At 30.5% G+C, this 27014-nt stretch overlaps 3 protein-coding genes and 1 pseudogene across 4 annotated transcripts; 3 read left to right on the forward strand and 1 right to left on the reverse strand.

Moving 5' to 3' along the window:
* The first annotated feature begins 1525 nt into the window (after positions 1 to 1525).
* Positions 1526 to 3833, forward strand: LOC110668007 (ataxin-3 homolog; annotated as a pseudogene).
* A 153-nt stretch (positions 3834 to 3986) lies between these two features.
* On the forward strand, positions 3987 to 6424 carry LOC110667975 (reticulon-like protein B12). The gene is made up of 4 exons (XM_058147055.1): positions 3987 to 4596; positions 4787 to 4967; positions 5660 to 5871; positions 5996 to 6424. Exons 1-4 carry the CDS (start codon positions 4530 to 4532, stop codon positions 6154 to 6156), a joined length of 621 nt encoding a protein of 206 aa, XP_058003038.1. The 5' UTR covers positions 3987 to 4529; the 3' UTR covers positions 6157 to 6424.
* Positions 6425 to 15073: 8649 nt separating this feature from the next.
* Positions 15074 to 15783, forward strand: LOC110652034 (co-chaperone protein p23-1-like). Its single transcript, XM_058147056.1, has one exon. The coding sequence runs from the start codon at positions 15154 to 15156 to the stop codon at positions 15610 to 15612; it is 459 nt and encodes a 152-aa protein (XP_058003039.1). The 5' UTR covers positions 15074 to 15153; the 3' UTR covers positions 15613 to 15783.
* An 825-nt stretch (positions 15784 to 16608) lies between these two features.
* On the reverse strand, positions 16609 to 22889 carry LOC110652033 (E3 ubiquitin-protein ligase HAKAI homolog). Of its 2 annotated transcripts, none has more exons than XM_021807524.2 (4): positions 22726 to 22889; positions 22050 to 22345; positions 21107 to 21165; positions 16609 to 17887 (listed from the first exon to the last, which is right to left on the reverse strand). In XM_021807524.2, the coding sequence occupies exons 2-4, from the start codon at positions 22299 to 22301 to the stop codon at positions 16741 to 16743; spliced, it is 1458 nt and encodes a 485-aa protein (XP_021663216.2). In that variant the 5' UTR covers positions 22302 to 22345; positions 22726 to 22889; the 3' UTR covers positions 16609 to 16740. The 2 variants fall into 2 exon arrangements, with proteins under 2 accessions (XP_021663216.2, XP_021663215.2); XM_021807523.2 differs by having other exon boundaries at positions 22050 to 22334; positions 22726 to 22888.
* Positions 22890 to 27014: the final 4125 nt, after the last annotated feature.

Consider the following 27014-nt stretch of genomic DNA (forward strand, 5'->3'; position numbering starts at 1 on the left):
GGTAAAGAGCATAACACAATAAGGGCCTGATCCTCACTATCAATCTCAATATTAATATTCTTCAGGTCCATAATGATTGAATTTAATTCAACCAAATGTTCTTTGATGGGCATACCTTCGCTCATTCTCATATTGTAAAGCCTTTTCTTCATATACAGGCTATTGGTCAGCGATTTGACAGTGTACAACTCTTCTAATTTCTTCCATGCCGCGGACGCTGAGCTTTCACCAGCAATCTCGCGTAGGACATTATCAGTTACGCTTTTGAAAATTGCACTCAAGGCTCTCTCCTTCAGATTAGCCTTCTCCGCCTCTTTTATACCTTCTGAAAAGTTATCATTGATTGCCTTTCATAGATCTTGTAGGATCAAGTAAGATTTGATTTTAATCTTTCACAGACTGAAACTTGATCCACCATCAAACTTCACTATTTCATAGTTTGTTAAAGATGACGCCATATGTAAATCCTAGGTTTTGCACACAAAGCTCTGATACCAGTTTTTTATAACAAGCACGCAAATTTAAGTCACACATATAAATCGCACAATCACACAGTATAGAAAAGAGAAGAAGAATAACACATGATTTAACGTGGTTCAACCGTAAGGTCTACGTCCACGGGCAAGATAAGAGAAAAAGTTTCACTATGATGAAAAGAGCAAGATACAATCACTCAAACTCTCAAACCCTAACCCCAGTGTATTTCCCGAATATCTTACAACTGTACCGTAAATGGTAGAATATTATAATATTTATACTGATCCATACCACGGGAGCATTGCCCTCGCACCCTCAAGGAGATTAGTGGTGGGTTTCGGATCTTTGCCCTACGCTACCACCACAGATTTCACTTTTTATCCCAATCGGGTCGCAGCATGAAAACTTTCAAGTCAAGTCACAATATTAGAAATTATGTGACAATATTAGAGAAATAGTGTAATAACTCTATTAAAGGAATAATGTCAATTCTTTCAATTTTCATATATATATATAACACTTTAAAATTCAATAATGATTTAGATTTTACTTTACATGGTATAGAAATTATATGAAATCTTTTCAATGACTGAATTTGAATTAAATCAAAATGGAATGCAAGATTTAAAAGTAAAACATTAATCTAAAATATCAAAGAACCAAATGAAAGTATTAAATTAAATTGGAATCAAATTAAAATTTTAACTGTATTTAATTTGATTTCAATTTATAGTAAGAATTGAAACTAAATCAAATTCAAATAATTTTAATTAAAAAATATTAAATTTAATTTTAAATTAATTTTTAATATATTATATTCAAAATATTTTAAAATTTATATTTTTAATAATAATAATTTGAAACAGAATTCAACAGCAAAAATGTTAAAATTGAAATTGTTCAAATTCTTTGTATTTTAGTAAATTTTTTTTTTATTTATGTTAAAATCTTTAAGATTTTAATAATTATATTTGTATTTAAAAAATATGTAAAACGTAGTAAATTTTTCTCACACTCTCGGTTCTAAGCTAATTTCGATTCACAGCAAATGGAAGCAGTTAGCAATGGAGGGATGTTGTACCATGAGGTGCAAGAGGCTTAACTTTGCGCCGTACATTGCGTCAACACGGTGTTGCAGGGGTCCTTCTTCTCTGAATTCGATTTGACGGTGCTCGCTTCCGATCTTGATTGCAAGGAGCGCCTGATGATGCAACAGGGCGACGCTTCCACTGGCTATTTCCTCACCGCCGAATCCCATAATGTCTCCTTGGACGGCGACTTTAGTATACAGGTTCGCTTTCTTTTTCAATTCCGATTTATAATTTGTTTGCTGATCATTTAGAAGGAAAAGAAGGAAAATTTGGAAGAACGGAAAGAAAATTTGTGGATTTTGTCAGTTAGGAATACATGGTTGATAAAGATTGATTAATTTGATGGATGATCGAGAAACAATTTGAATTTGGAAGTTATCTTTAAACTTCTACTGATATGTATGTGATTATTAAATGCCTTCCAGTTTTTTGCCACCTTAACTTGTTTTATATCTGTTTCTATTGAATTGTTATCCTATTTCTAGCTATGAATTGATACTCACATTTGGTTCTTTTACTTCTCTGTGCTCTATCTCTATGGAGTTGCTGAGAATTCGATGGTATCTGAATTATAGAGCTTTTTTTTTTCTTCTATTGTTTGCTAGTCTGATATAAAGGATGAGTGTATCAAATCATCTAGGTCAAGTCATTTCCAGGGAATAATTAGAGTTTTGGTAAAGTGGAAGGAATAATGAAAATCCTTTGTTGCATTGGTTTGATTTTTCCCCCATTGGTATGCTGATAAAGCTAGGATAGAGAAAATAACTCTCATTGCAATTGGTATGTTTTTATGTTACTTTGATCTAAAATTCAGTTCAAGTGACCTGATGTTGAGGACAGATTTGAATAGATCAAAACAAATGAAGACTCTTAATATTTAGATTTTTCTTTTGTGGATTTTTATTTCTTCATTTAGATTCGGTAAATATGTTTATTTCCTTAAGGATGTTGAAATTTTGGGTTAATAAATGTTGGATATTTTATACTTGTTAGCAATACTTGCATGTTTAGTTGGGTTGAACCGAAAGAAGAACAGTGAGGATGGAAGTAAGGAATGCAAGAATACGGAGGGAAAATATTATCCAATCTACAAAGTACAATTTTGGTGAAGTTGTATGTTATACCTTAGACATATTTTCAATCTCTAAGAAAATCATTTAATTGTTTCAGTATCACATAACATCTTTAATTGGCTTTATGAATGCAAATGAGGTTTAGGAAAAGATATGATGGGTAGGAGACTGACAGATAAACTTGAATTAAGTTTAGAACTTATTGCAAAGGTTTAGTGGTGTTGCATGAAAGGCATCACTGTGGGGGACATTTTATAGGTTGCAGTTTCTTTTAATGGTTGTTTTTGTGTCTATATTGTAGTGGAAGAGGTTCTTAATCTTGTATCCTCTGTAAAGAAACTGAAGGACGTGTTTGCAGTTCAAAAGATTGAGGTATTCTTTTGGTTGCAGGTCCTACAGAAGGCTTTGGAGGTGTGGGATTTACAAGTCATTCCCTTAGCAGTCCAGTTGCGGAGCCTGCACAGATTGACCATGATCTGGAAAATGCATTTATTTGTCTTTTGCAAGATCATTGGTTCTGCATAAGGAAAGTGAATGCGGGGTGGTATAACTTTTGACAGTCTTTATGCTGCCCCACAGCACCTGTCTAAGTTTCACCTTGCGGTCTATCTGGATTCTCTTAAGAGCTCTGGCTGTAGCATTTTTTTAGTGCGAGGAAACTTCCCAAAACAGTTTCTTATCTCATCATCTGAAGCTTCAAATGGTTATGGGCAGTGGCTCTCCTGAAGATGCCGAGAGGATTACCAAATCCTGTAACTCGACTTTGGGTTTTCAGAGAATCAATTCGTCTCAACAACATTCAGACCCGGCTGAAGACATGCTTACAGAATTTGAAGATGAAGATGTGAAAGCTGCAATAGCGGTCAGCTTGATGGATTCTTCCCAAGACAAGGCTAGGGTTGAAGTTGGCAGTACTGAAAATGATAATAAAGAAGGGGAAGAAAAAATTGCAAAATAAGAAATGCTCTTTTGAAGTAATATTTTATTAGTTGTGACACTGATCCATGTCAGCTAGGATGTTTAGCCAACATCCTTGGCCGTTGACAGAAATGTGTAGCATATACATTCATTATACTTACTGATCATAGATTACGCCAAATTGACATCATAAGAACTCTATAAGAAACTACCCCCTCAACTATACCGAATGGATGATTCGCATTCTTTTAGATTTCAGATTAGCTTTTCTTTATTCCTGATTAAACATGATTGCATGATGAGCCATTTGAACAAAAATTCTTTGAACTCCTCTCATAACTCGGAAAATCATCACCATAATTAAACATTGCGACTTGTTTCCCCCTTCAATTGAGAGGTCCTTGGGACCTGAATTGCCTCGTTGAGTAAACCCATTTTAATTCCATCCCGAACATGATCCCTTGCCCCTTGGTGTTGAATTTGCGGCAAAACTGCTTTGGATACCCTGCCACTTAGCCCCCTAAATTGCTATGTTCTGTTCAACCCTGTTGAAGATTAGTCAGATACTCGCGGGGACAGAGTCGGTCACTACCCATGAGGGAATGTCCTTGTATAATTTTAAGTATTAATATAGAAATTATTAATTTATACACATTTTTATGTTTTGGGTGGCAAAAACAAAGGAGCTGAAAAGCTAGAAAAAGCCATGGGCTGTTTGACGCTTTTAGGCTGGAACTTCAGACCCGCTTCGCCACCCACCACACATCTTCAGCATATTCAAGGGACTTCCTTCTATTGCAATATTGCATTTGTATTTGTAGATGAAAACACTTACACAATCGATTTCTTTTCTTTTTTAAGAAGATCGCTCCACCAAAACCACCTCTTCTTTTTCTTTCCTGTAATTTCTTAGTGGGTTTTTAGGGATCTTAACTGGATTTGAGATTCTGCTGTGAATTATAACGTCTGAATGGGTTCATCGGATCGCTTGTTTAACAGGCAAAGAACTGTTCATGAGATCTTTGGAGGAGGATTTGGTGAGTAAAAAACTTCTCCGTCTTACCTCTTAATCGTCTGCATTTTTAGTCGGAGCATTTCTTTTTTCTTAAAATAAATATATTTTTTTCAAGAATCGAAATGAAGAATTAAAAATAAAGTGTGCGATCCAATAGAGGTTTTGGGTTTTATATGGGATTAAGAGTTATTTCATTATCTTCTGTTTAACAGTTGCAGATGTGATACTATGGAGGCAAAAGAATGTTACTGTTGGGATATTGTTAGTAGCTCTAGCTTCTTGGGTGGTGTTTGAGAGATCGGGCTACACTCTATTGTCACTTGTTTCTAGTGTTCTTCTCCTCCTTGTTACCATTCTCTTTCTTTGGGCCAAATCTGCTGCCATTCTTAACCGGTAATTTCCAAACAGATTTTGCTTCTTGACCATCAATCGAGTTTATATTGTGCCTTTTCAATTCTAATGCATTTGAAAGATATTTAGTTGATTGCATTACCCAACTTTAGCATTTTTCCCTTGAGTTTTTGAAGAACTGATCTGGGTTTTAATAGTATTTCTTATCTTCTGATATTTAGGAAATTGCATTACCCATCTTCTGAGTTTTCTTTAACTTTAGTAGGATAGTATCAGCAGTAGCAAATGAATTCTTTTATGCCCTCTATAAGTTGCACACCCAATAAATTAATAAACTGAGATTAAAATTCATTTTGTTCATCTTAAATAATGTGTACTAGTTTGATAGTGACCTCAGACTTTATTATGGTCTAGTTATTATCAATCCAGAGGCAGATGATAATAACTTTGAGTTTGTCTGTCTGTTTACTCATAAAAATTCACTCTTTAGAATTAGTCGCCTGCATTTCCCGTCCTCTTTGTCAGTAGCAGAGACTACTTTAAATGAAAGGGATAAGCTTTTCTTCATTTTCTTTTCTAAGCAATTGCTGTTGAGGTTGAATTTGACACACTTATTGCATCCAGGATATCTAAACACTATAAATTTTCTGATTGATCACTTTCCTATTTTTCTTGAGCCGCTTTGGTAAAGCCTTGATAAATTAATTGAACTTTGTCCCCCTTCCCTTGAGCAGACCTGCTCCACCTTTACCAGAGTTGCATCTCTCAGAAGAAATGGTAAATGAAGTTGCAGCTTTCATTCGCAGTCGCATGAATGCTTTTCTCTTAGTTTCCCAGGACATTGCCCTGGGTAAGAACACAAATTTGTTCTTTGAAGTAGCTGGATACCTGTTGCTGATATCTATTATTGGTGGCTTAGCCGATTTTCTTACTTTGGGTTACACCAGTTAAGTTTCGCCTCTCCTTCGACTATATAGTTAACTTGGCAATGTAACAGAAGCAAAATTTTTGAGGTTGAATTTGTTCATTTTCCATTGTTAATGTTGATTTTATGTCTTCCTCTCTGATAGGTCTTCTTATCATACTTACAATTCCAGCACTCTATGAGAGGTACGAAGGTATTATTGATAAATATGCGATGATGGTATACGAGAAATCAAAGCAGTTGTATGTTAAGTTTGATGTAGAATGTATTCGAAAATGGATTTTGGAGAAGCAGAAACTCGGTTGATTGCTTCTTGTTCTTTTCTTTAGCTTCCCGGATATCTTTTCATGCTGAGAATTGCTTGGGGTGGGCATTATGTTCTTATTAAGTTATGGGCGTGGTGAGAGATTTTTTTTTTTTTCCCTTTTTTCTTTTGAAAACAATTACATCTATTTTTATATCTAGATTCCCTATATGTAGTTTCGTTGGCATTGGTACATAAATGTATATGAATATTAATTAGTCGATGTTTTGTTTCTAAATATGTGGTAAATTATATGATACATTTGGAGTATATTGTTTTTCACTCACATAAATGCGAGATTTATATTTTCTAATTTATGGAGGAGATTACATTTATATGATTGTTAAGACCACTAAAATTTAGTACTTCTGGTACATTTAGAGGAGGATTTGATGTGGAGTAATTGAAATTAGAAATTGTGTTATTTAAGTCAGTAAACTATAATAGGGTGTTTGATAAAAGGTAATTATTACTTTTATAATTTTTAACTTTTATTAATGTTGTTTAAATGCTTAAAGAGAGTAAGGTAATTGTTAACTTATTTGATATCTATTCTCTTTATAGGGGTTAAATGTTAAATTTGAGGGATTAAGTGAACAATTACCCTCTTTATAGGTTAAGATTTATAAGAGTAACACTTACACAGTATTTGATTCAATTTCATTATTCAAAATTTTGTAGAATTCAATTGAATTTTAGTTAGAATTCATTTGAAATAAATTTTATTGTTTGATATGATATAGCTTGAAATGCAAAATTCAATTGAATTCAATATGATTCACGTTTAATATAATTCTAGAATTAAAATTCATTTATGCGCATTTCCTAAACTATAATTAAGAGTAAAATTAAAAAATTATAATTTTCTATAGAATTAAAAAAACAAAATATTATACCTTATAAATTTATAATAGTTAATAAATATATAAACCAACTAATAATATAGTAATAAATAAAAAATAAATTTACATATCTTATAATATAGAATGTTTATATAATAATATAAATAATGATATTATTAAATGTATAAAAAACTTTTTTAAAATAAGTGTATAATAAACTTAAATATTAAAAAGTTAGAACAAATATAGAATATTTTGTACTAATGATGATATTAATGATATTAAGTAGAATTGATGTATCGCTAAAAAATATGAATGATTAAGAAGAAATTTTTTTAGAAGGATATTTTAATCTAAGAAAATATTGTTATATAAGTTTTATGAAATTTATTTTTAAATTTCATCAAATTTGATAAGGATTGATTTTAGCTATAACCAATTCCTAGAACTGAATTTTATTTTTTTTTTTAAATTAAACACACAAAATATGAAATTTAATTGAATTTTACAACTTTTTGTATTTTGAAATTGAATTAAATAAGGCCTTTTTTTTATTTTATACCAAACGCATCTCATGTTAAAAAAAAAAAAAAAGGAAAAATTGAACGTGCCAACCAATTGGTCTTGCTTCACCATCGAAGTGTAAAAAGTGAGAAAGTTTCAGTTCGATTCTCTCTCTATCTACTTATTTTAATACCATTCACCTTTATGTTAAAAAAAATGACTACTAAAAAAAAAATGCAGGACAACGACACACCTCAAATTACTATAAGCAAATTTGTCCCCTCATTCGAAGCCTCTAGAGCAAATGTATTTTTCAAAATGGGCTAGGTTTCATAACGGCGTATTAAAGCCTTTAACTCCGGATTGTTTGGTTCCCGGAACCACATCATGCCATCATGGGATGGGACGATAATAAAATACTTATTTTTCGTTTTAATTTAAATTAAAGGGTAAATCCCTGTAACTTCCTTGTAATTTTAAAATCTAACAGACTCAATTCAACTCAATTCAATTAAATCTTTATATCAAAATTTGGGGTCGGCCATATGGATTCGCTTTATCCACTCTAAACGATTTTGGATTAAATCCTTAAAAATGTGTAATGCTTCTAGGTCATGTTATACTACTCTCCTCCAAATTAATTTAGATAAACCCCTTTTTTTCTTTCTATCCTCCCTGATGTGCTTTACTTGTCTAACTGGAGCCTCTGTATGTCTATGCTTCACACGACCAAACCACATCAATCTCCATTCTCTCAACTTATCTTCAATTGGCACCACTCCTACATTTTCTCTAATACTCTCATTATGGACTTTATCTAGTCTAGTATGGCCACTCATCCACCTTAACATTCTCATCTCTGTAACTCTTATCTTAGACGCATACGACTCTTTCAATGCCCAACACTCACTACCATATAACATAGTCGGTCGTATGTCTGTATGGTAAAATTTTCCTTTCAACTTATTAGGAATCTTACGATCACATAAAACTCCCATGGCACGTCTCCACTTCAACCATCCGACTTTAATCCTATGACTAACATCCTCCTCACATTCCCCATCTACTTGAAGGACTGAGCCTAGATATTTAAAGTGATTACTTTGGGACAGTACCACTCCATTCAAACTAACTCCTTCCCTATCACCAGTTTGGCCTTCACTGAACTTGCAATGCATGTATTCTGTCTTTATTCTACTTAACTTAAAACCCTTTGACTCTATAGTACTTCTCCAAAGCTCTAGCTTTCTATTAACTCCTTCTCGTGTCTCATCTATCAGAACAATATCACCCGCAAACATTATGCACTAAGGAATACTCTTTTGTATATGTTTCGTCAATTCATCTAAAACTAATGTAAAAAGATAAGGGTTTATGGCTGATCTTTGGTGTAATCCAATTGAGATCGGAAAATCTCTTGTGTCCCTTCCCACTGTACGCACAATAATAGTTGTTCCTTCATACATATCTTTCAACACTTGTATTTACTTAATAGATACCCTCTTTTGTTTTAACACATTTCATAAAACATCTCTTGAAACACTATCATAAGCCTTCTCCAAATCAATAAAAACCATGTGTAAATCTTTCTTCACATCTCTATATTTCTCCATCAAACTTCTAATGAGAAAGATCGCTTCCATAGTTGAACGACCAAGCATGAAACCAAATTGATTGAGAGAGATAGAAATATCATGACGTAGTCTCTGCTCCACAACTCTCTCCCACAACTTCATAGTATGGCTCATGAGTTTAATTCCCCTATAGTTTGAGCAACTCTGTATGTCTCCCTTATTTTTAAAAATAGGTACTAAAATACTCCTCCTCCATTCATTATGCATTTTTTTTTAGTGTAGAATCTTATTAAATAATTTAGTTAACCATGCCACTCCCATATCTCACAAATACTTCCATACTTCAATTGGTATTTCATTAGGTCCACAGGCTTTACCCACTTTCATTCTCTTAAGTGCTTCATTTACTTCTAAAGATCTAATCTTTCTAGTATAATTTACATTCTTTTCTATTGTTCTATAGTTTATATTCACGCTATTACCATTTTGACTATTATTAAAGAGATCATTAAAATAATTTCTCCATCTTTCTTTAATGTCCTCATCTTTCACTGACACTTTTCCTTCTTTATCCTTAATGCACCTAACTTGATTAAGATCTTGACATTTCCTTTCTCTCCTCCTTGCTAATCTATAAATATCTGTCTCCCCTTCTTTAGTTTCAAGTTTTTTATATAACTTTTCAAAGGTCTGTGCTCTTGCTTGACTAACTGCTTTTTTTGCCTCTTTCTTTGCTATCTTGTACTGTTCATATGCCTCATTATTATCACATTTAGGTAATTTCTTATACCATTCCCTTTTTCTCTTCATTACCTTTTGTACTTCCTCATTCCACCACCATCTCTCTTTTGAGGGTGTTCCATATCCTTTAGACTCTCCAAGTACTTTTCTAGCTACTTCTCTAATCTTTGATGCCATCTGTATCCACATATCATTGGCCTCCATATCCAGCTTCCATACTTCAAACTCGAGAAGCTCATTTTTGAACTTCATTTGCTTTATTTCTTTGAACTCCCATCACTTTGTTCGAGCTACACTATTTCTTTTGACTTTACTTGAATTGTTCCTAAACTTGACATCCAAGACCATCAACCGATGTTGAATTGTGAAAGCCTTTCCTGGAATGACCTTGCAATCCTTGCATAGAGCTCTATTTGTCTTCCTCGTTAAGAGGAAGTCGATTTGGCTTCTATGTTGCCCACTTTTGAAAGTCACTAAATGTGGCTATCTTTTTATAAAGTAGGTATTTGCTAGTATTAGGTCGTATGCCATAATAAAATCCAGGATGCTTTTTCCCTCCTCATTTCAACTACCAAAACCAAAATCTCCATGAACATTCTCATAACCTTGTCTATCACTTCCTACATGTCCATTCAAATCTCCACCAATGAAAACATTCTCTTCATTCGGTATGTTTTGCATTAAATCATCCATATCTTCCCAAATTTTAATAAATTTATAAATTAATCTCTGTTATTAAAATTTCAATTAAGTTACTTTTTATTTCTAATGAAAATATCAAAATGCATTTAATTTTATTTTTAATTTAAAAATAATTTAATTTATGAAATTTTATTTTATTAATAATTTAGTTCATAAATTTTATTTTATTAATAATTTATTTTTATATTTAAATTATAATTATAAAAAATATAAATTAATTAATTAATTTAAAGTCTTTAAAAATTTTAATTAATTGTAAAATCATTCATATATTTTATAAATTGATCGTTAAATATTGAAACTATTTACAATTAATCCCTTATAATTTTATAAATTCTTTGTTATTATTATTTTAATAATATATATATTATATGAAAAAAGAAAAATAAAATATGAATCTGGATGTAGATCCTTAATAAAACAAAACACCAGCAAGTAAATTATTTTCGGATTGAAAATAAAGTCAAAGACATTTTAATTATTTTTGTTAAATTTAATAGAGAATTACTGGTGATTATAATGACAACCCGTAACGATTAACTTATAGGTTTATTAAAATATCAATAATTAAATTGTTTTATTTTAAAATTAAAAGAATTAAGTTGTAGGTTTAATTAAATCTTATGGACTAAATTATTTTTAAATTGAAAATAAAGATAAGGTCATCATTTTTACTAAATTAATAATAATTTAACTAAAATTTTAACAGTAGGTAAGTTTATTAATAAACGAAATAAAAGGACAAAGTTGCAGGTTTAATCAAATCAAAGGATTAAATTATAATTTATTCTAAATTAAATGATTTTCAATGGAAATTTCAAATTTGAAATCGGGGAATGAAAAGCTTCCGAATTTTTTTTTTTTTTGAAAAAGGAAAATATAGTGTTCAAAATTTTATTTTTCTTATAAAAAATTAAAAAAAATCAAATTGTCAATTTTTTTAATTATCATCAACCTTCATGTTCAAAATGCTTTTCAATATTTTTTAATAAAAATTGTTGTTTCTAAAGTAAATCCCAATCTTAGCTCTTAAGAAAAAGTTTATAATAGATAGAAAGGCAACACTTCATATACATTGGCGGAAAATTTTACTTATATTTGAAAAGTTATAAGTATGGTTAAAATTGTCGTGGTTCATATGATGGTTAATTTTTATCATTAATTTATGCGTGTGTGTTTTATCTTTGACAAAACAAAAATTATAAAGAAAATAATTTTTATTTGACATATAAGTTAAAAATTATTTAAAATAAGTTATGATATGTATTTTAAAATTATTTTTTAATTAAATAAAAATATTATATTATTTTGATAATTTTTAAAAATACCAACACTATCCTTATTTTAATGAATTTCCAACTACTGAAAAATGTGATATAACCATTTTAGTCATTTTAAATGCATTTTAATTAAAATACTTAAATTATTTAAAAGTAACGTTTTAAGTATTTTTATTAAAAAAGTAAACTACCTACTTTTAAATTGACTTATATTTTAAAAATATATTTTCAGTCAGAAATTGGTCAAACACCTTCATAATACATTTTCTTGATTTTGATTACGTATTTTGATTTTTCAATTGTACATTAAATGATAATCTTTTAATAATATAAAAAATTTAAATTTAAATTTTCTAGTTGTAAAAAATTATTTTTTTATGGACACATTTTTTATTGCAAATTTGAAAATGATTTTTTTTTGTTTTAAATATATAAACATGTTTTCAAGTTCTTATAAATTTTAAAACTTTTAGTTGTAGAACGGTATGAACATGAATTTTATCATAAATTTTTTTTTTAATTTTTAATAAATCAGCATGTTTTCTAATTTTTTTTCATAAAAAAAATATTTTTTTTCCTTGAAGTTGTTACTTTCTGCTTTTAATGAAAGTTTGATTTGTCAATTATTAATTATTATTTTTTTAATGATATTATATTAATATTTTATTTTTTTTAATAATTTATACATAATAGGCAGTATTCTTATTATATTGTTATGTGACTTTTTTTTTAAAGAATTTAAAGAATTTATCACATGCCACCCTTCATAAAATAACTCTTTTTTATACTAATTATTATTTAATTTATTTTTATTTCTCTTTAATTTATTATTATTATTATTATTATTATTTTAATTTTTGTAATTTAAATTATTATTTTTTAAAAATTTAATTATAAAAAAGCTTTAATGATTAAATGTAATATTTAGAAATTATTTATATTACTAATTATTATTTTAATTTTTTTATTTTTCTTTTAATTATCATTATTATTTATATTATTATTTTAATTTTTATAATTTAATTATTATTTATTTAAATTTAATTTTAAAAAATTAAAATTTTTATTATTAAATATAATATTTAAAAATTATTTATATTATTTTTTTTATAAAATCATTTGTACAAAAACATTATTTATCATATATAACAATAATCACACCTATCTATCTATTTATATATATAAAAAGTAGGCAGATATTTACAAAAAAGTTACACATGGTGCATTCTAAAGAGAGCTTGCTAATAATAATAATAATAATAATAATAATAATAATGACAATTAATGTCAAATGTCGGCAGGCATCCATTTAATATAGAGAACGACATTGGCAATAAATTTCATAAATGCAAACGACAACGTTTAAATGAGTAAAGTTTAATGTTTAAATGGATAACGTTTTCTTAATTAGAAATAATTTAACGATAAAATTGAATTTTAACTTGAATGGTTTCACCATTTTGCCTATAAATAATCAACTTTTCATGCCATTTGTTTATCAATAAACTTTCTTCTTTCGTCCAAGTGCTTTTAAATAGTTTTTTTTTTTTTTAAATTGTTTCTACTCAAATTTTATCAATCTTGGTCTTTAAGATTTGTTTTCACTAATTTTCTATAATATTAAAAGAATTCATTCAATCATATAATAGTTTATTAATGTCACTTTATTATATTATTTTATAACAATTTTAAGGATAATAATTAATATCCTAATTCATCATAATTTCTTATTAAAATAATAATTCTTTTTATACCATTATTATTATTACCTAGCACAACATTATTAATATCTTTCTTATATCAATTTTCATTTTTGAATAATTATTAATGTTTAGCAATACTTTTTTGTTCCTATAATATTATATGAAATCTTCATTAAAAAAAGATTATGAGATAAAAAGTTTAGTCAAAATAAAAATTAATAAAATAAAATACGTAATAATTAACAGTAAATTTAAAATATTATTTTATTTTTATATATTATTTACGTATTAAAATTATTAATAATTATGTGCAAAGCAAGGTAATTTTTTAGTTTATATTATATTTAAGATTAATATGTAACTATTAATTAAAAAAGTAATTGTTAATGTTTCAAAATGATTAAAAAAATAAAATAATAAATTATGTTTAATGGCATTGATTTGTAACTTATGGTCATTAAATGGCCAAACTTTATTAATGGTGTAATGTTAGCTTTGAATTAAATTTATTTTGAATTTTTCATCATTATCTTGTCTATCAATTATAAGCATTTTGTAAATTTGAACCACCAAACTTTCTTCTATCATCTAATGCTTTTAAATTATTTTATGATTTCAAGTTTTATTAGCCTCAATTTTGTTTAATTTTTGTTAATTCCCAATTCCTATAATTTATGGAGAATTCATTGAATTTATAATCAAATGTTCAAGTAGCACCAACTAATAATAATAATAATTAAAATAATAATAATAATAATAATAATAATAATAATAATAATAATAATAATAATAATAATTGCATGGCAAATGTAACTATTTGTAGATGTACATACAAAGATGAGCCTCCAATATTGATTTTGCATATGTTTTTTTTTATTTTTTTTCATATTATTTATCAGCTTACCATCATGATGGCATTTTCAAATTTTCTTTTAATCTTTCTCATTTGTTTATTTTTATGAATGGTAATATATTTTAATTATATATATTAATTAATTTTTTTATAAATAGTAAATTACAAAAAGTGATAAGAAATGTCATATAATTAAAAATTTAAATTAAATATGTAAAAATTAAAAATAAAATATTAAAGTGAGTTATAATTACATGCCATAAATTTTAAAAATTAAATTATAAAGAAATATTAAAAAAGATATTAATAAAAATTGAAATATTAAAATTTAAATTAAATATAAAAAACTAATTTCAATTAAATTTATAAACACTTAGTTAGTTAATCACTCAAGGGAGCAAGTATTAATTTCACCCACTTTTAATTACCATCATCCAGTTGTTTAAAAAAAAAAAAACACTAATTACAAAATAATGCTTGAGCACAATAGTTAATTATAATTTGAAAAAGAAAAATCTATCTTGAATATATGGGGGAAAAACTGAATTTAATGAGACTTACTTATACCTATATCTATGTGCATGATACTCATTAATTTGTCATTTCATGTGGGTCAATCTTTGTGAATTCACTGGTGCATTACGTAATTTGTCCAACTGCTGAGGGAAAGAAAGCACACGATCTCTCTCTCCTTTGTTGCCCATATAAGGATGTCGACCATCACCTTGTTTCTCCACATTCAACACAAAGACAGTGTCTAGTCCAATTTTCCGCTCCCTATCCATTCTTCCATTCAGAAAATGAGTACCACCCCAACTATCGGATGGGCGCAGAGACTGGACAAACTTTACCTTAATGTTGAGTTGCCTGATCCTAAGGATGTAGATCTCAGGCTTGAACCTGATGGATTCAGCGTTTTTGCCACTAAAGATGACGTCCATTACGAAGCTGAAATTGAATTGTTTGATAATGTCGATGTAGAGGGGAGCAAGTTCCACATTGTTGAGACAGGTATTGTCTATGTTATACAGAAGGCAGAGAAGAAGTGGTGGACCAGGTTGTATAAGCAGCAGGGGAAGCCTCCTGCTTTTATCAAATTTGACAGGGATATTTTGGCTGCTTTCGATGATGAGGACGACGAGAATGATGAAGGTCGCACAGTGGATTTCTCGAAGTTCAAGATGGCTCGGGATGATCCTGATGAGGAAGAGTTCAAGGATGAAGACGACGAAGCAAAGCCTAGTACATCAGCTGCTTAGGAGGCTAAGGCTTGATTGTATTGGAAGGCGACCGCGCCAAACTGGCTGATTTCAGGCTTGTTATTATCCATCATTATTATTATTACTATGTTGAGATGTTGTTATGATATTTGATTACTTCCATCTTTAATAGAATAAAGCTGAAATATGCTGCTATGCCTTTTTACAAGATTCAAATAAGCCTTTTTTAAACTTTTTAGTCCAATTAGTCCAAATATTTCCACTTAAGCTCAAATAAAACAATTAAAATATTAGTCTAATTTTTTTAATAATAAAATATTAATTTAATATTTCGAATATTAAAATTATTTACAATGTTTAACTAATAATTAAAAATTAAACCCAGGAACTCAAATCCATTGCCGTCAATGGATTTTGCCACAGTAATCATTTTTCACTGCAGCTTTTGCCCACAATGGCTTCTTATTTGTAATCAGTTCATAGATCCAAATCCAGCAGATGTTCGCAGATCTTCAACAAAAACAATAACCCAGAACTCAAACACCCATTATCAGCAGTGCATAGGCCCAAATTTGTTGGGCATGACAGCTCAAAATCACCTCCAGAGGTCGAGAAAGGGTGGGTATTGCAGATCTTCAATAAAAACAAAAACTCAACTCAAACCCACAGTATCAGTTCATAAACCCAAACTCTTTGGGCACGAAAGCTCGAAATATTCTCCACAGATCAAGAAAAGGTCGCAATTTACACAAATAGAAATGCAATGAACAACACGAACTGAGAAAGAAATGCACATGTATGATTTTTGTCCATGGACTTTGGTGCCATTTTTTATTTGGTGGGATTTCTTGTGTAGCCTCTGGAATTTTTTATTTGGTGCGCAGATAGAAGGTGGGTTAGGGTCTTAGTGTTCTTCAGTTATTGGGTAAGAGTCCTTAATTGTTACTTGCCTAAACCCCAAAAACCAAGGTAAAGATGAAAAAAATAATTGCTCACATTTATCAAAAAAGAAAAAGAAAAGGAAAAAAAAAAAGAGAGACAATAAGCCAACTGATCAATTGAATAAAAGTCTAACAGCCAAAAGTGGAGAAGAAAAAGAAGAACAGATCGATATAACAAGTCCAGCACAAAAAATTCATGGCATAGGAGCAGAAACCAACAGTTTCTCTACTCCTGGCCACTTCCAAAGCCATCACGGTTCTCATGCTGCCACCCAAAACCCTGTCCCTCATGACCCATATCACCAGAATAGTACTTACCTCGTTGAGGCTGAGATAAGTGAGGCAAGGGAGGTGGAGGTGGAGGTGGTGGTGGGTATGGAAATGGCTGTGGTGCCAATATACCTTTGCCATCCCTGGAATCCATAGCACCAGCCTGCACAGCTTCCATCACCTTGTTAGCCGAGGATGTGGTTGGAGAAATCATTGGCACTACTGGATTCCGTCCATAATCACCTTGATAATATGCGATGCTTCCCCGAGAATCTGACAGGTTTGGAAAACCATCAGGAATTGCCTGACCCCCTGGTGTTGGTCCAGAGTTCCATGGTTGTGTATAGTTTGCCATGAAATTAGCACTTCCAGCTGGACCTGGTGGGAAACCCAACAAAGATCCTTGTTCGGCTCCAACTTCTGGTGTTGAGTCAGGCCTAGCCATCTGTCCCTTCTCATAAGGTGCACCATAAAATGGCTGAGCACCGTCAGGTTGAAAAGGAGCTAGACCATATTGAGCCATCATCATCTGATTAGAATTCATTGGTACAACAAAATTAGGTGGCTGAATGGGATGCATAGGTGGGTATTCAGGCATTGAGGTCTCAGATAAAATTCCTTGCTGCTTGTCTGAAAAGTGGTTGGATTCTTGTTGGGGGCCACCCTCTATGCTTTGTTGGAAATGACTGTGGATGCCAGGGGGACGACTGTTGTCTGGCTGGAGGTCTGCAGGATAATTTTGAGCTTGACCAAAAAAAGGTGGTCTTGGTTGCATCATTGCCCTAGATAGTTGTTCTCTAGGCTGCTGTCTACGAGCTTTGTCTTCAGAATCAAGAAACTGAGAATTTGAACCAGGCATGACTGACCTTGAGGGAGCTTGAACTGTGGAATCCGAATTTGAATGTTGTTTAGCACTTTGAATCTCTGATTCATTACCATTTTCCTTCTCTGAATTTGGCTGTAGAAGGTCAGTATGGTTCTCATGAATGTGAGATTCAAACTCGGACCCCTTCAAGAAAGATTTGAGACAGTGAGGGGCTGCGCAGATGAAGATCCCCTCCATCATTTTAATTGTCTGAATCTTCTGGATACGTTCATCACAACTGTGTTGTAGAAGATAAGAAAAAACCATTTAGTTCATTGTTCAATAACAATGCACAAGATTTTCAAGTCCAAAGAACAAATAGATTGCAATAATGAACCTCCACAAAAAAATTGACCTTATTCATCAACTATTTGACACATACACTAATGTGGTAGTAGCATGGTGTCATCTTCTTGTTCATAGATACACCAAATCAAGGCTAATATAGATTATCACAATGAAACAGAGCTACTGAAGTTTCCAACTTGACCTGGTATCAACAGATCCACAGCATATAAAGCATTTGATTCTCATTGTACACTTTAAATTCTATGCATCATTCCATCAAAAGAAAAAAAAAATCTATGCATCACTTACATAAGAAAAGGGTTACCCAATGCACGAAGCATCCCACACTTGTGGGCCCGTGGGAGGGTTGATGTAAGCAGCCTTACCCTGCTTTGCAAATAGGCTGTTTTCGTGGCTCAAACCTGTGACCTCCAGGTCACAAATGGAATAACTTTATCGTTACACCAAAGCCATCTCTAGGTCACAAATGTATGTGTTATGAATACTAGTAAGGATAATAAAGGGCTGTAATTGTATGGTGAAGAGAGTCGAATAAGATGTAGTTGAGATGAGTTGACAGCTCTTATATTTGTTCCTTAGTAGAAGAGTCCTTAGTTAGTAAAAGAGATGTTGTATAAATAACTGAAGAGTTGTAACAGAGGTCTATCCAAGAAATATAAATATTACAATCACTTCTTCTATCTAATTATCTTCTCTCTAAGTTCTATTTCTCTCTATCTTCCTTCATATCCTATTTCCCTTCCCCTTTCTTTCTCTATCTCCCTCTAATTTCTGCTTTTCTCTGGAATTGAGAATCCTGTTTTATAACAAGCGGTATCAGAGCTTGATTTCAATTGGGCATGTTTCAAGTCTACTAAGGGGTACTGCAATGATGGCTCGGTGCATGGCAAGCCCTAAATTACGGGTTCTTCTTTCTTGAAATTGCTTTTCTCTTTCTTCTTCTTCTTCTTATTCTTCTATTCTCTCTTCTCTAATCTACCATCTTCCTTTCTTCTTTTCCTTCTATTCATCTTCCCTTTCCTTTGTTCAAAATTCTTTTCTGTTCTTCCTTCTTGGCATTCTTCTTTCTATTTACCAGATTTTCCCTCAAAATTTCCTTCCTCTGTGCTCTTATTCTGTTTTCCAAGAATCAGATCTCTATTCTTTCTTGATTTTCTTTGTTTCTTGAAGTTCTTGAAATTCCATATTATACTGAAACCCTATTCTTGAAGCTCTTGAAATTCCAGATTTAAAGAACGATCCTCGACTCTTTTATCAACTGGTTTTCTTTCACTATTTTCTTCCTTAAAATTTCTTTCTTAGTTGTCTTAGAAACAAACACAATCAGATCATCAAATCATGGAACAACAACCTTGGCAAAAAAGGAAATTGGAGGGTATTTTTTAAGGTATCAAGAGATGGTTTCAAAAACAAGGAGTTGAAGGAAACATGGGTAAGCTTCCACAGGTTGGTTCAAGAGTAAATGGGGGAGATGAGGGAGTCCATTCAAGCTTTAAAACCAGCATCCATATATCTGATAAGTGGAAGTGAATTGGAATTAACAACTCAAGAGAAGAAAACAAAGGATTTCAATGCTAAAAAGGATCCTATCCCTCTTGATGACACAACAATTTTGCATGATGATGGAGAGAAGAAATTGATGGAAGAAAGATTAAAAGATGAAAATCTTGGAGGCTAAACATCCAAGGCTGATGAAGAGGAAGAAGCTATTATTCTATTAAATACAACATTATTTAGATCAGTCAACAATAAGAAAGAACAAGAAGGGTTGTCAAAGCTTTCTAGTGGGTTATTGTTCTTAAGGTTTGGGAGGCTAGTGAAACAGAAGATTTTCTTTTGGAGTATTTTGATAAGGAGCAATCTAGTCAAAAGCAAAGCTTTGCAACATACATTCAGCTGAAATGGACAGAGGGCAGATTCTATTCCCGTGATTTCTTAATTTCCATGGAGGATGAATGGGAAATCTTAAGAAGGCAAAGGAAAAAAAAAAATTCAATTCAACATTTTGATTTTTTCTTCTGGTTATCTTCATCTTCCAATTCAAGATTTTGGTCTTTCCTTTCAGTGTTATACTGCAGCTTTCCTTATTCATTTTTGAGGACAAGCATGATTTCAAATTGTGGGGAATGTTATGAATACTAATAAGGATAATAAGGGGCTGTAATTGTATGGTGAAGAGAGTAGAATAAGATGTAGTTGAGATGAATTGACAATTGTTATAGTTGTTATAGTTGTTGAAGTAGCTGTTATATTTGTTCCTTAGTTAGCAGAAGAGATGTTGTATAAATAATTGAAGACTTGTAACAGAGGTCTATAAAAGAAATATCAATATTACAATAAATTCTTCTCTCTAATTATTTCTATTCTCTTCTCTGTAAGTTCTATTTCTCTCTATCTTCCTTCATTCATATCCTATTTCCCTTCCCCTTTCTTTCTCTATCTCTCTCTAATTTCTGCTCTTCTCTGAAACTGAGAATCCTGTTTCATAACAGTATGCATCACTTACATGTGAGATGAAATATAAGGATGCAACCATTAACATACAGGCCAATCAGTTAGCTGCTAGAGGGACTTGGTTAGATCTCCCCTTTAGAGGGCGCCATCAGTAAACAGAGACAGAAGTGGTAGCAGTAGCATTACAAGCATAAGAAGTTAAGAACTCTCTCTCTCTCAGTGAATGTGTTTTTGGGGGGGGCAGCAGTTATCTTTCATTTTAGCTAGGTAACATGATTTGCATCCAAAAAACTTCTCCCACATTCATACTTGGGTAAACTGATTTATGAATCACTACAAGGTTAAGATAAAAATCCATCAAGAACTGTATGATCATAACTCACAATAATTCAAACCTAGTAACTAGAAGGTTCCGGTAATTTTACTCACGGTTCCATGTATGCTCTAGGAATTATTATAAACATAATAGCATATGATTAATCTGTCTTTGTTCTGAGCAGAGAAATTACATTTAAATGATTGAAAAGGAAAGAGTTAACTTGCAAGAGCAGAAGCAGGACATGCAACTAAAACAAATAAAACTTCAACAAAAAAATACAAACAACTTGGAGTTTTGACTATTGCAACAATTAATCAGAGTGAAATTAGTAGCTCATGTGTTTGTTTGCATAAGCAAGATCAGACATCTCCTTACAGATAGCAGATTGAATCACTCCTGGCACAATCGAGGCAGAAGGCATGCTCGCAGGGGCTCTGCATAACATGAAATTGTTAGTAGAAGGACAAATCTATAAAAGGATACTAGAAGGAATCTCAAATTAGTATGTCCCAAATTGATAAAATACAACTGGTTACAACAAGTAACAAGCCATGCTAAATGTGACATTAATGATCTGTAATTTTTGCAGGATATGCAATTCCAATATTTCAAAAGCTTGCATAAAACAAAGCATTTCATTTGCCAAAAATAAAGGTGTTCAAATAAAAGTAAAGATTTGAATGACTGAGAACAACAGAAGTAAACCTATAAATCATAGACCCAAGAAATCCTATCATGGCTACACTAGAGAGAGTAGTAAAAATAAACCAAAGCTTGAAACTTAAGAGCATCCTCATGTTCTGTGACAGAAATTTATAACTTAAAAGAAAACAGAATAGTTGTCAGACAATGCCATTGCCATGGAGGATCAGGAAAACAGTATGTCACTAAGTGGCAACCCAAAAACTGTAAAGAAATGGGAGAGGAATTTCTATAAAATCAGATGGGGAAACATCAATTATTTGACCATAATAAGTAGTCCAACAAGATGATAGGATTTTTTTTCACCCAAGTATTGGAATTTTGCAATTGATTACCTTAAGGCAAACTTGAGTTAGAATGATTAGCATTCAGAACCAGAGTTCAAGGGCTTCTGATAGACGGATACAACCAAACACCACCAGTTCCTCTTTTATTTTTTCCCCTCTTAATCTGTACATAGTTTGTCTAAATGCTTAACACAAACTAATCACCCAGATGCAAAGAAACTTGACCAACGCATTCTTAATCTTAGCAGGAAAATTTCATTCAGACAGAATGTCAGACCACACACCTAATAACAAGTTCAAGTCAAAAGAACAAAATGCATGGGACCTACCAGGCGTCCATATACAGCAATTGGGAAATCACAGCGGACACAGAAATGGACCCGTTCACCAAGCTGGCGTCTGGACCTGCGACCAACAGTCTTGACAACAGTAGCAGCAGTAGCTGCTCCCATGCCCTTTGCTACAGGGAGATCAGCAAGTACCAGGTGTTCAGGGCATGCAACTGTCACAGTATCCACTGGCAAGGGCTTCACCACGCCTCCACCGCTTTCTGAAGATTGCTTGCTAAGCCGAATTAGCATTGTTCACTTCTATCAATCCCCCTTTCACCCAACCTAATAATCTCCTGTCAATTAGTCCGCCTATATAAATCCATTTACCATACTAATCAAAGTACAAACACTTCACTTTTCCTCTATACCGAACAGATTACAACCATTCATTAAAAATTCAGGCTGCCAACAAATGAACTTAGCATCGATTCATCAATTCAAAATTTAAAATTGAACGTTTCATCATAATGTTTTAGGATTTTCAACAACTGTGTTAAAGCCCTAAACCTGGATATGGTAATCAACAATTTAAAATCCTTTAAAAAACTATAGATGTCATAAATTCAATTTCTAAAGCGAAATAAGCACAAACATTAATCAGGGTTTTCAATTTTATAATTAACTTTCCAACCTATAAACATATAAATAGGCAAACCAAAGAAGAAAAGCTCACCGGTGGGGCCTGTAAAGCAGCAGCAACGGCTTCGTGGACACTCTTCTATTTCGGCTTTCCTGAGTTTCTGGGGAGAAAAAACCGCCACCGGGGGATCCCAGCACAGAGTAGATGAGAAAAACGACCCGTTTTGTGTGCCCGCGTCCAGTAGGCGTTTATCCACGGCTGACGGCTTCAAATAGCATCCTAACGGCTTTCTTATGTTCTCCGTCTATGAGTACATAAGAATTTTTATTTATTTATTGATAAAATTATTGTTAAAAAAATTATTTTTTTATATATATTAATTAAATAATATTAAAAATAATTAAAAATTAAATTTAATAAATTTTAATTATAAAAATATTAAAATAATAAAATATTTTTTTAAATTAATTTTTTCAACGACATTTAAAAATAATGCTTGTATTTTCAAACTTTAAAGCTAAATACCAAATAAGCTATAAATATAATTTAAATATATATATATAATTAAAATATTTTACAAATATTTATTAAATTTAAAATTATATGCCTTTTGAGTAGCATTAAATCTTAATTAATCTCTTAGACTAATCTTATTTTATATATATATATATGTGTATGTGTGCGCGCGCACGATAAAATACTCATTATTATATATCATTAAAACACATAATATTGTTGTTGTATTTAAGAAACAGTAAAATTATAATTTTACTTTTTTTATTACTTTACTATATATCAAAGAATATATATTTTTACTGTTCTTAAGTATAACAAAAAAACTATCTTACCCCTCTTGATTTCTTCCATTAACTTCTGTGTCATCATCCGTGCTGATCATCGACACATATTAGGTAATTATTCCACTTGCATATGGCACGTGCCCACACTAACAGAAACTTCGAAGTTTGCAACAAATATTCAACAAGTTTTACAATAGCATCGTCCATATAATATTTATTCTTTTAATAATTAAATGCATAATAAGATATAATCTTTACACTATTCTATTACCTAAAATAATGTAGTAATTAATGGTCATAAAAAAAAATTTATATGCTTAGTTTGAAGAAAAAAATTATTTTTAAAGCATATATTATTTATTTATTATTTATAGAAAATATAATGTAAATCTTATAAAATATGATATTTTATTGTACCAAAAAAATATAATATCTTAAATAAGTAAAATGAATAAAAAAAATTCATTCAGATCCGTTTATAATTAAAATTTATTTGAAATGATTATTTGATATTTTTTTGATTAAATTGGGGAAACAAGGTCTCCAACGATTTTTTTTTAATATTTAGTTGTTATTTATTTTTTTTTTTTGGTAGGAAATAAAAATAAATCTTATAAAAATCCTAAATTAAGTAAAATAATCAAACAAAAATCCATTCAAATTAACTTACAATTAAAATTCAATAGAGATGGTGCATGATTTTAACTATTATTGCATAATAGTGCTAGGTTTTTTAAGTGGATTAATAAATTTACTTTTTTCTAGCTAGTATTGTTATTATTTTTCGTTTCTGATTAGACTCTGCAATTAAATATTTTTATTATCATTTATTGAGTATATTATAATAAGTAAATAATAAATATTACATTATTAATATTTATTAATCTTAAACTAAACTATATATATAACTAATATAAAATATAGTGAATTATTAAAATTTTATTTCAACTAAAATTATTAAATAATTATAATAATTATTAATAGATAATAATTTATTCTTAAGATGTAAGTATAATATTTTATATTATTATAAAATAAAATAGTAAGATTTTGATCTAAATTATTATTCTTTTGTTACAATATTGCATTAAAATTTTATTTCAATTGAATTGATTAAATCATTTTAATAATTGTTGATAAACAATAGTTTTATTTATAAGATGTAAATATAATATTTTATATAATTATAAAATAAAATTAGACATGTTTTAATATAAATATTTTTTTATTTATTATCAAAATAATATGATAAATATATAAAAATAATAATACCTACAGCATCGCGCGGGCTTTTAATGCTTGTATTATACGTGATGGCAATGTATAATTTTTATTTTTTAATTTAATATATTAATTATTGTCACGACCCAACCTATGGGCCGAACTGGCACTATGAACTAGGCCAGTTTAAAGCCTCCAAGGTCCGTAGTAAACTTAATTATTCTTTAACCCAATCCTAAAGTCTATATTGAGCCCAATTTCAGAAAATCAACAGGACAGAGTCCGGCCATAACATGGACCATCCAACAGGGAGTTTTTGACTCACTCAACCTGTAAGCATAATATATAACAATTTGGAGAGCTCAGCTCACCCTCCACATACTCATAACAATACTAATTCAAATGGGAGCTCAGTTCCCTCATCCAACCTCAATAATCATTCATGCATACTCGTATAACATGCTTACAATTTCAGTTAATACATACAGAACAGATCCAAATGAATACATCACTAAATATAATAATACATGCGGAGTTCTAAAACAAAATAAAATAACCGAATACAATTAAATGCCGATAGTAGACCTGCGAATGAGAGAGCAGGTTAAACTCAATAAAGGACATCTTATATCCTGGAAAAATTAGTGAACAGGAGTGAGCGTTTGACTCATAGAGTAAAATACCGAATTTAAGCACAATTTCTATAACTATCTAAAACTAATGCATCCTAAAAAGTGGAATGCAACATCTTCGTAATTTTCATACAATTCACATCATAATAGCAAAAAGGTAATTTGGAGCACTCACGCATCCATATAATATTCAAATAGTACATATATGGGAGCTGATCCCCTATACAACTCTCTTATCCAACCTCTGCCAGCGAGTACATCTCAAGTCAGACCTTCGCTTAATAAACCAAATGCGGGGGCCAGCGAGATCATCTCGAGCCGTGCATACCCCGACTTATCCATAAAAGGATCGGGTCACAGTGAGTCAAACTCTAGTCGTGTTTACCTGTCCTGTCCATATCCAATATCACACACCACAAGCACGCCAACACATGAACACTGCTTCAAATTACCATAAAACAACATCCATAATATTTCATCAAATAAAGATATAATATAAAATGTGCATAGTATTTAACTACATAAATATATATTTATAAGTGATGCATAGACATGCATAAACATATAATAATATTGAAATTATAATTAAAATCAATATTTTACTCATAGACGTAAACTAAGGTCACTGTGGTGGCTAGGCGGAGGAGGAAAGCTGTCATAGCTTACTTGACAATTATCTTACAATTATTTAATATAATTGACTTAATACATGTTTAAAAAGAATCAAAGACACTCTAAGTTATGCCGAAAATCTGGCAGATTTCCCCTTATACTTAGGATCTACCCAATTTGCAAAAGGGCTCAAAAATACACTTCTATATCCACAAGTTATACAACCATATCTCAATCATATCACATGGCCCCTCCTGGGCCCCTCCAAACAATCAACAACCATAATTTTGAAAAATTATAATTTAGTCCCTACAACTAACTCTTTTTGTAAAAACTACCAAAATGAGCTCTAAAAAATCTAAAATTTTATTTTGCCGTCCTTAACAATATTACTAAGCTAATACAAAAGGAATTATAATTTTCTAACTACCCATGAATTTTTATAGAATTTTATTCTAAACCCAGCACTATAAAATTGAAGAAACTCAGAGTTCGGGTTTACCTATACTAATTATGATACTTGATATGCGTCCAGGACGTTTAAAAATAGTGGAGTAGCCTATAACTTTGACCCAATTCCAAAGTGATTCCGGCAGCTTATCTGCTCAACCCGAACTTATAGATCTCTAGGCGACAGTCGAATTGCCACGAAACGAAAGTACCTACGCAAAATCTACAACACCAGGGGTTAGACTAAAATATTTATATTTACATATAAAATAATTATTTGAAAATTAGGGGTGTTACAATTATAATTTAAATTTTATTTTTTATTTTTTATTTATTTTATTTTTTAAATAATAAATTATTATTATTATTAAATTAATTTTTCATTAAAAATTTCTCTTAATTAATTTAATTTAAATAATCTCACTAATTTTATTAATACATGTTTTAATTAATTTTTGTAATTAATTAAAAATAATTTATTTAATTCTTTTTATATATAAATTAATGATTTAAAAAATTGTAAAATTAATTTATTCTTAAAAATAATTTGAATTTTACTCTAATTGATCAAATCATTTGATTCACATCAATCGATTTTAATATGATAGTTTAGAATAACTCCTTAAATATTTTTTTAAAATTTTTTTTATTTTTATTTTTTAAAATA

The sequence above is a fragment of the Hevea brasiliensis genome, chromosome 5 (assembly GCF_030052815.1).
Source record: "Hevea brasiliensis isolate MT/VB/25A 57/8 chromosome 5, ASM3005281v1, whole genome shotgun sequence".
NCBI classification, from domain to species: domain Eukaryota; kingdom Viridiplantae; phylum Streptophyta; class Magnoliopsida; order Malpighiales; family Euphorbiaceae; genus Hevea; species Hevea brasiliensis.

Bases quoted from the DNA above. Each gene is read 5' to 3' on its own strand.
- LOC110652034 (XM_058147056.1), top strand. From the start codon at position 15,154: ATGAGTACCACCCCAACTATCGGATGGGCGCAGAGACTGGACAAACTT.
- LOC110652033 (XM_021807524.2), bottom strand. From the start codon at position 22,301: ATGCTAATTCGGCTTAGCAAGCAATCTTCAGAAAGCGGTGGAGGCGTG. The intron at 21,166-22,049 runs GTAGGTCCCATG...CATGTTATGCAG, and splicing joins TTGCTGTATATGGACGCCTG to AGCCCCTGCGAGCATGCCTT. The intron at 17,888-21,106 runs GTAAGGAGATGT...TCTACAACACAG, and splicing joins AGTGATTCAATCTGCTATCT to TTGTGATGAACGTATCCAGA.
- LOC110667975 (XM_058147055.1), top strand. From the start codon at position 4,530: ATGGGTTCATCGGATCGCTTGTTTAACAGGCAAAGAACTGTTCATGAG. The intron at 4,968-5,659 runs GTAATTTCCAAA...TCCCTTGAGCAG, and splicing joins TCTGCTGCCATTCTTAACCG to ACCTGCTCCACCTTTACCAG. The intron at 5,872-5,995 runs GTTAAGTTTCGC...CCTCTCTGATAG, and splicing joins TCTTACTTTGGGTTACACCA to GTCTTCTTATCATACTTACA.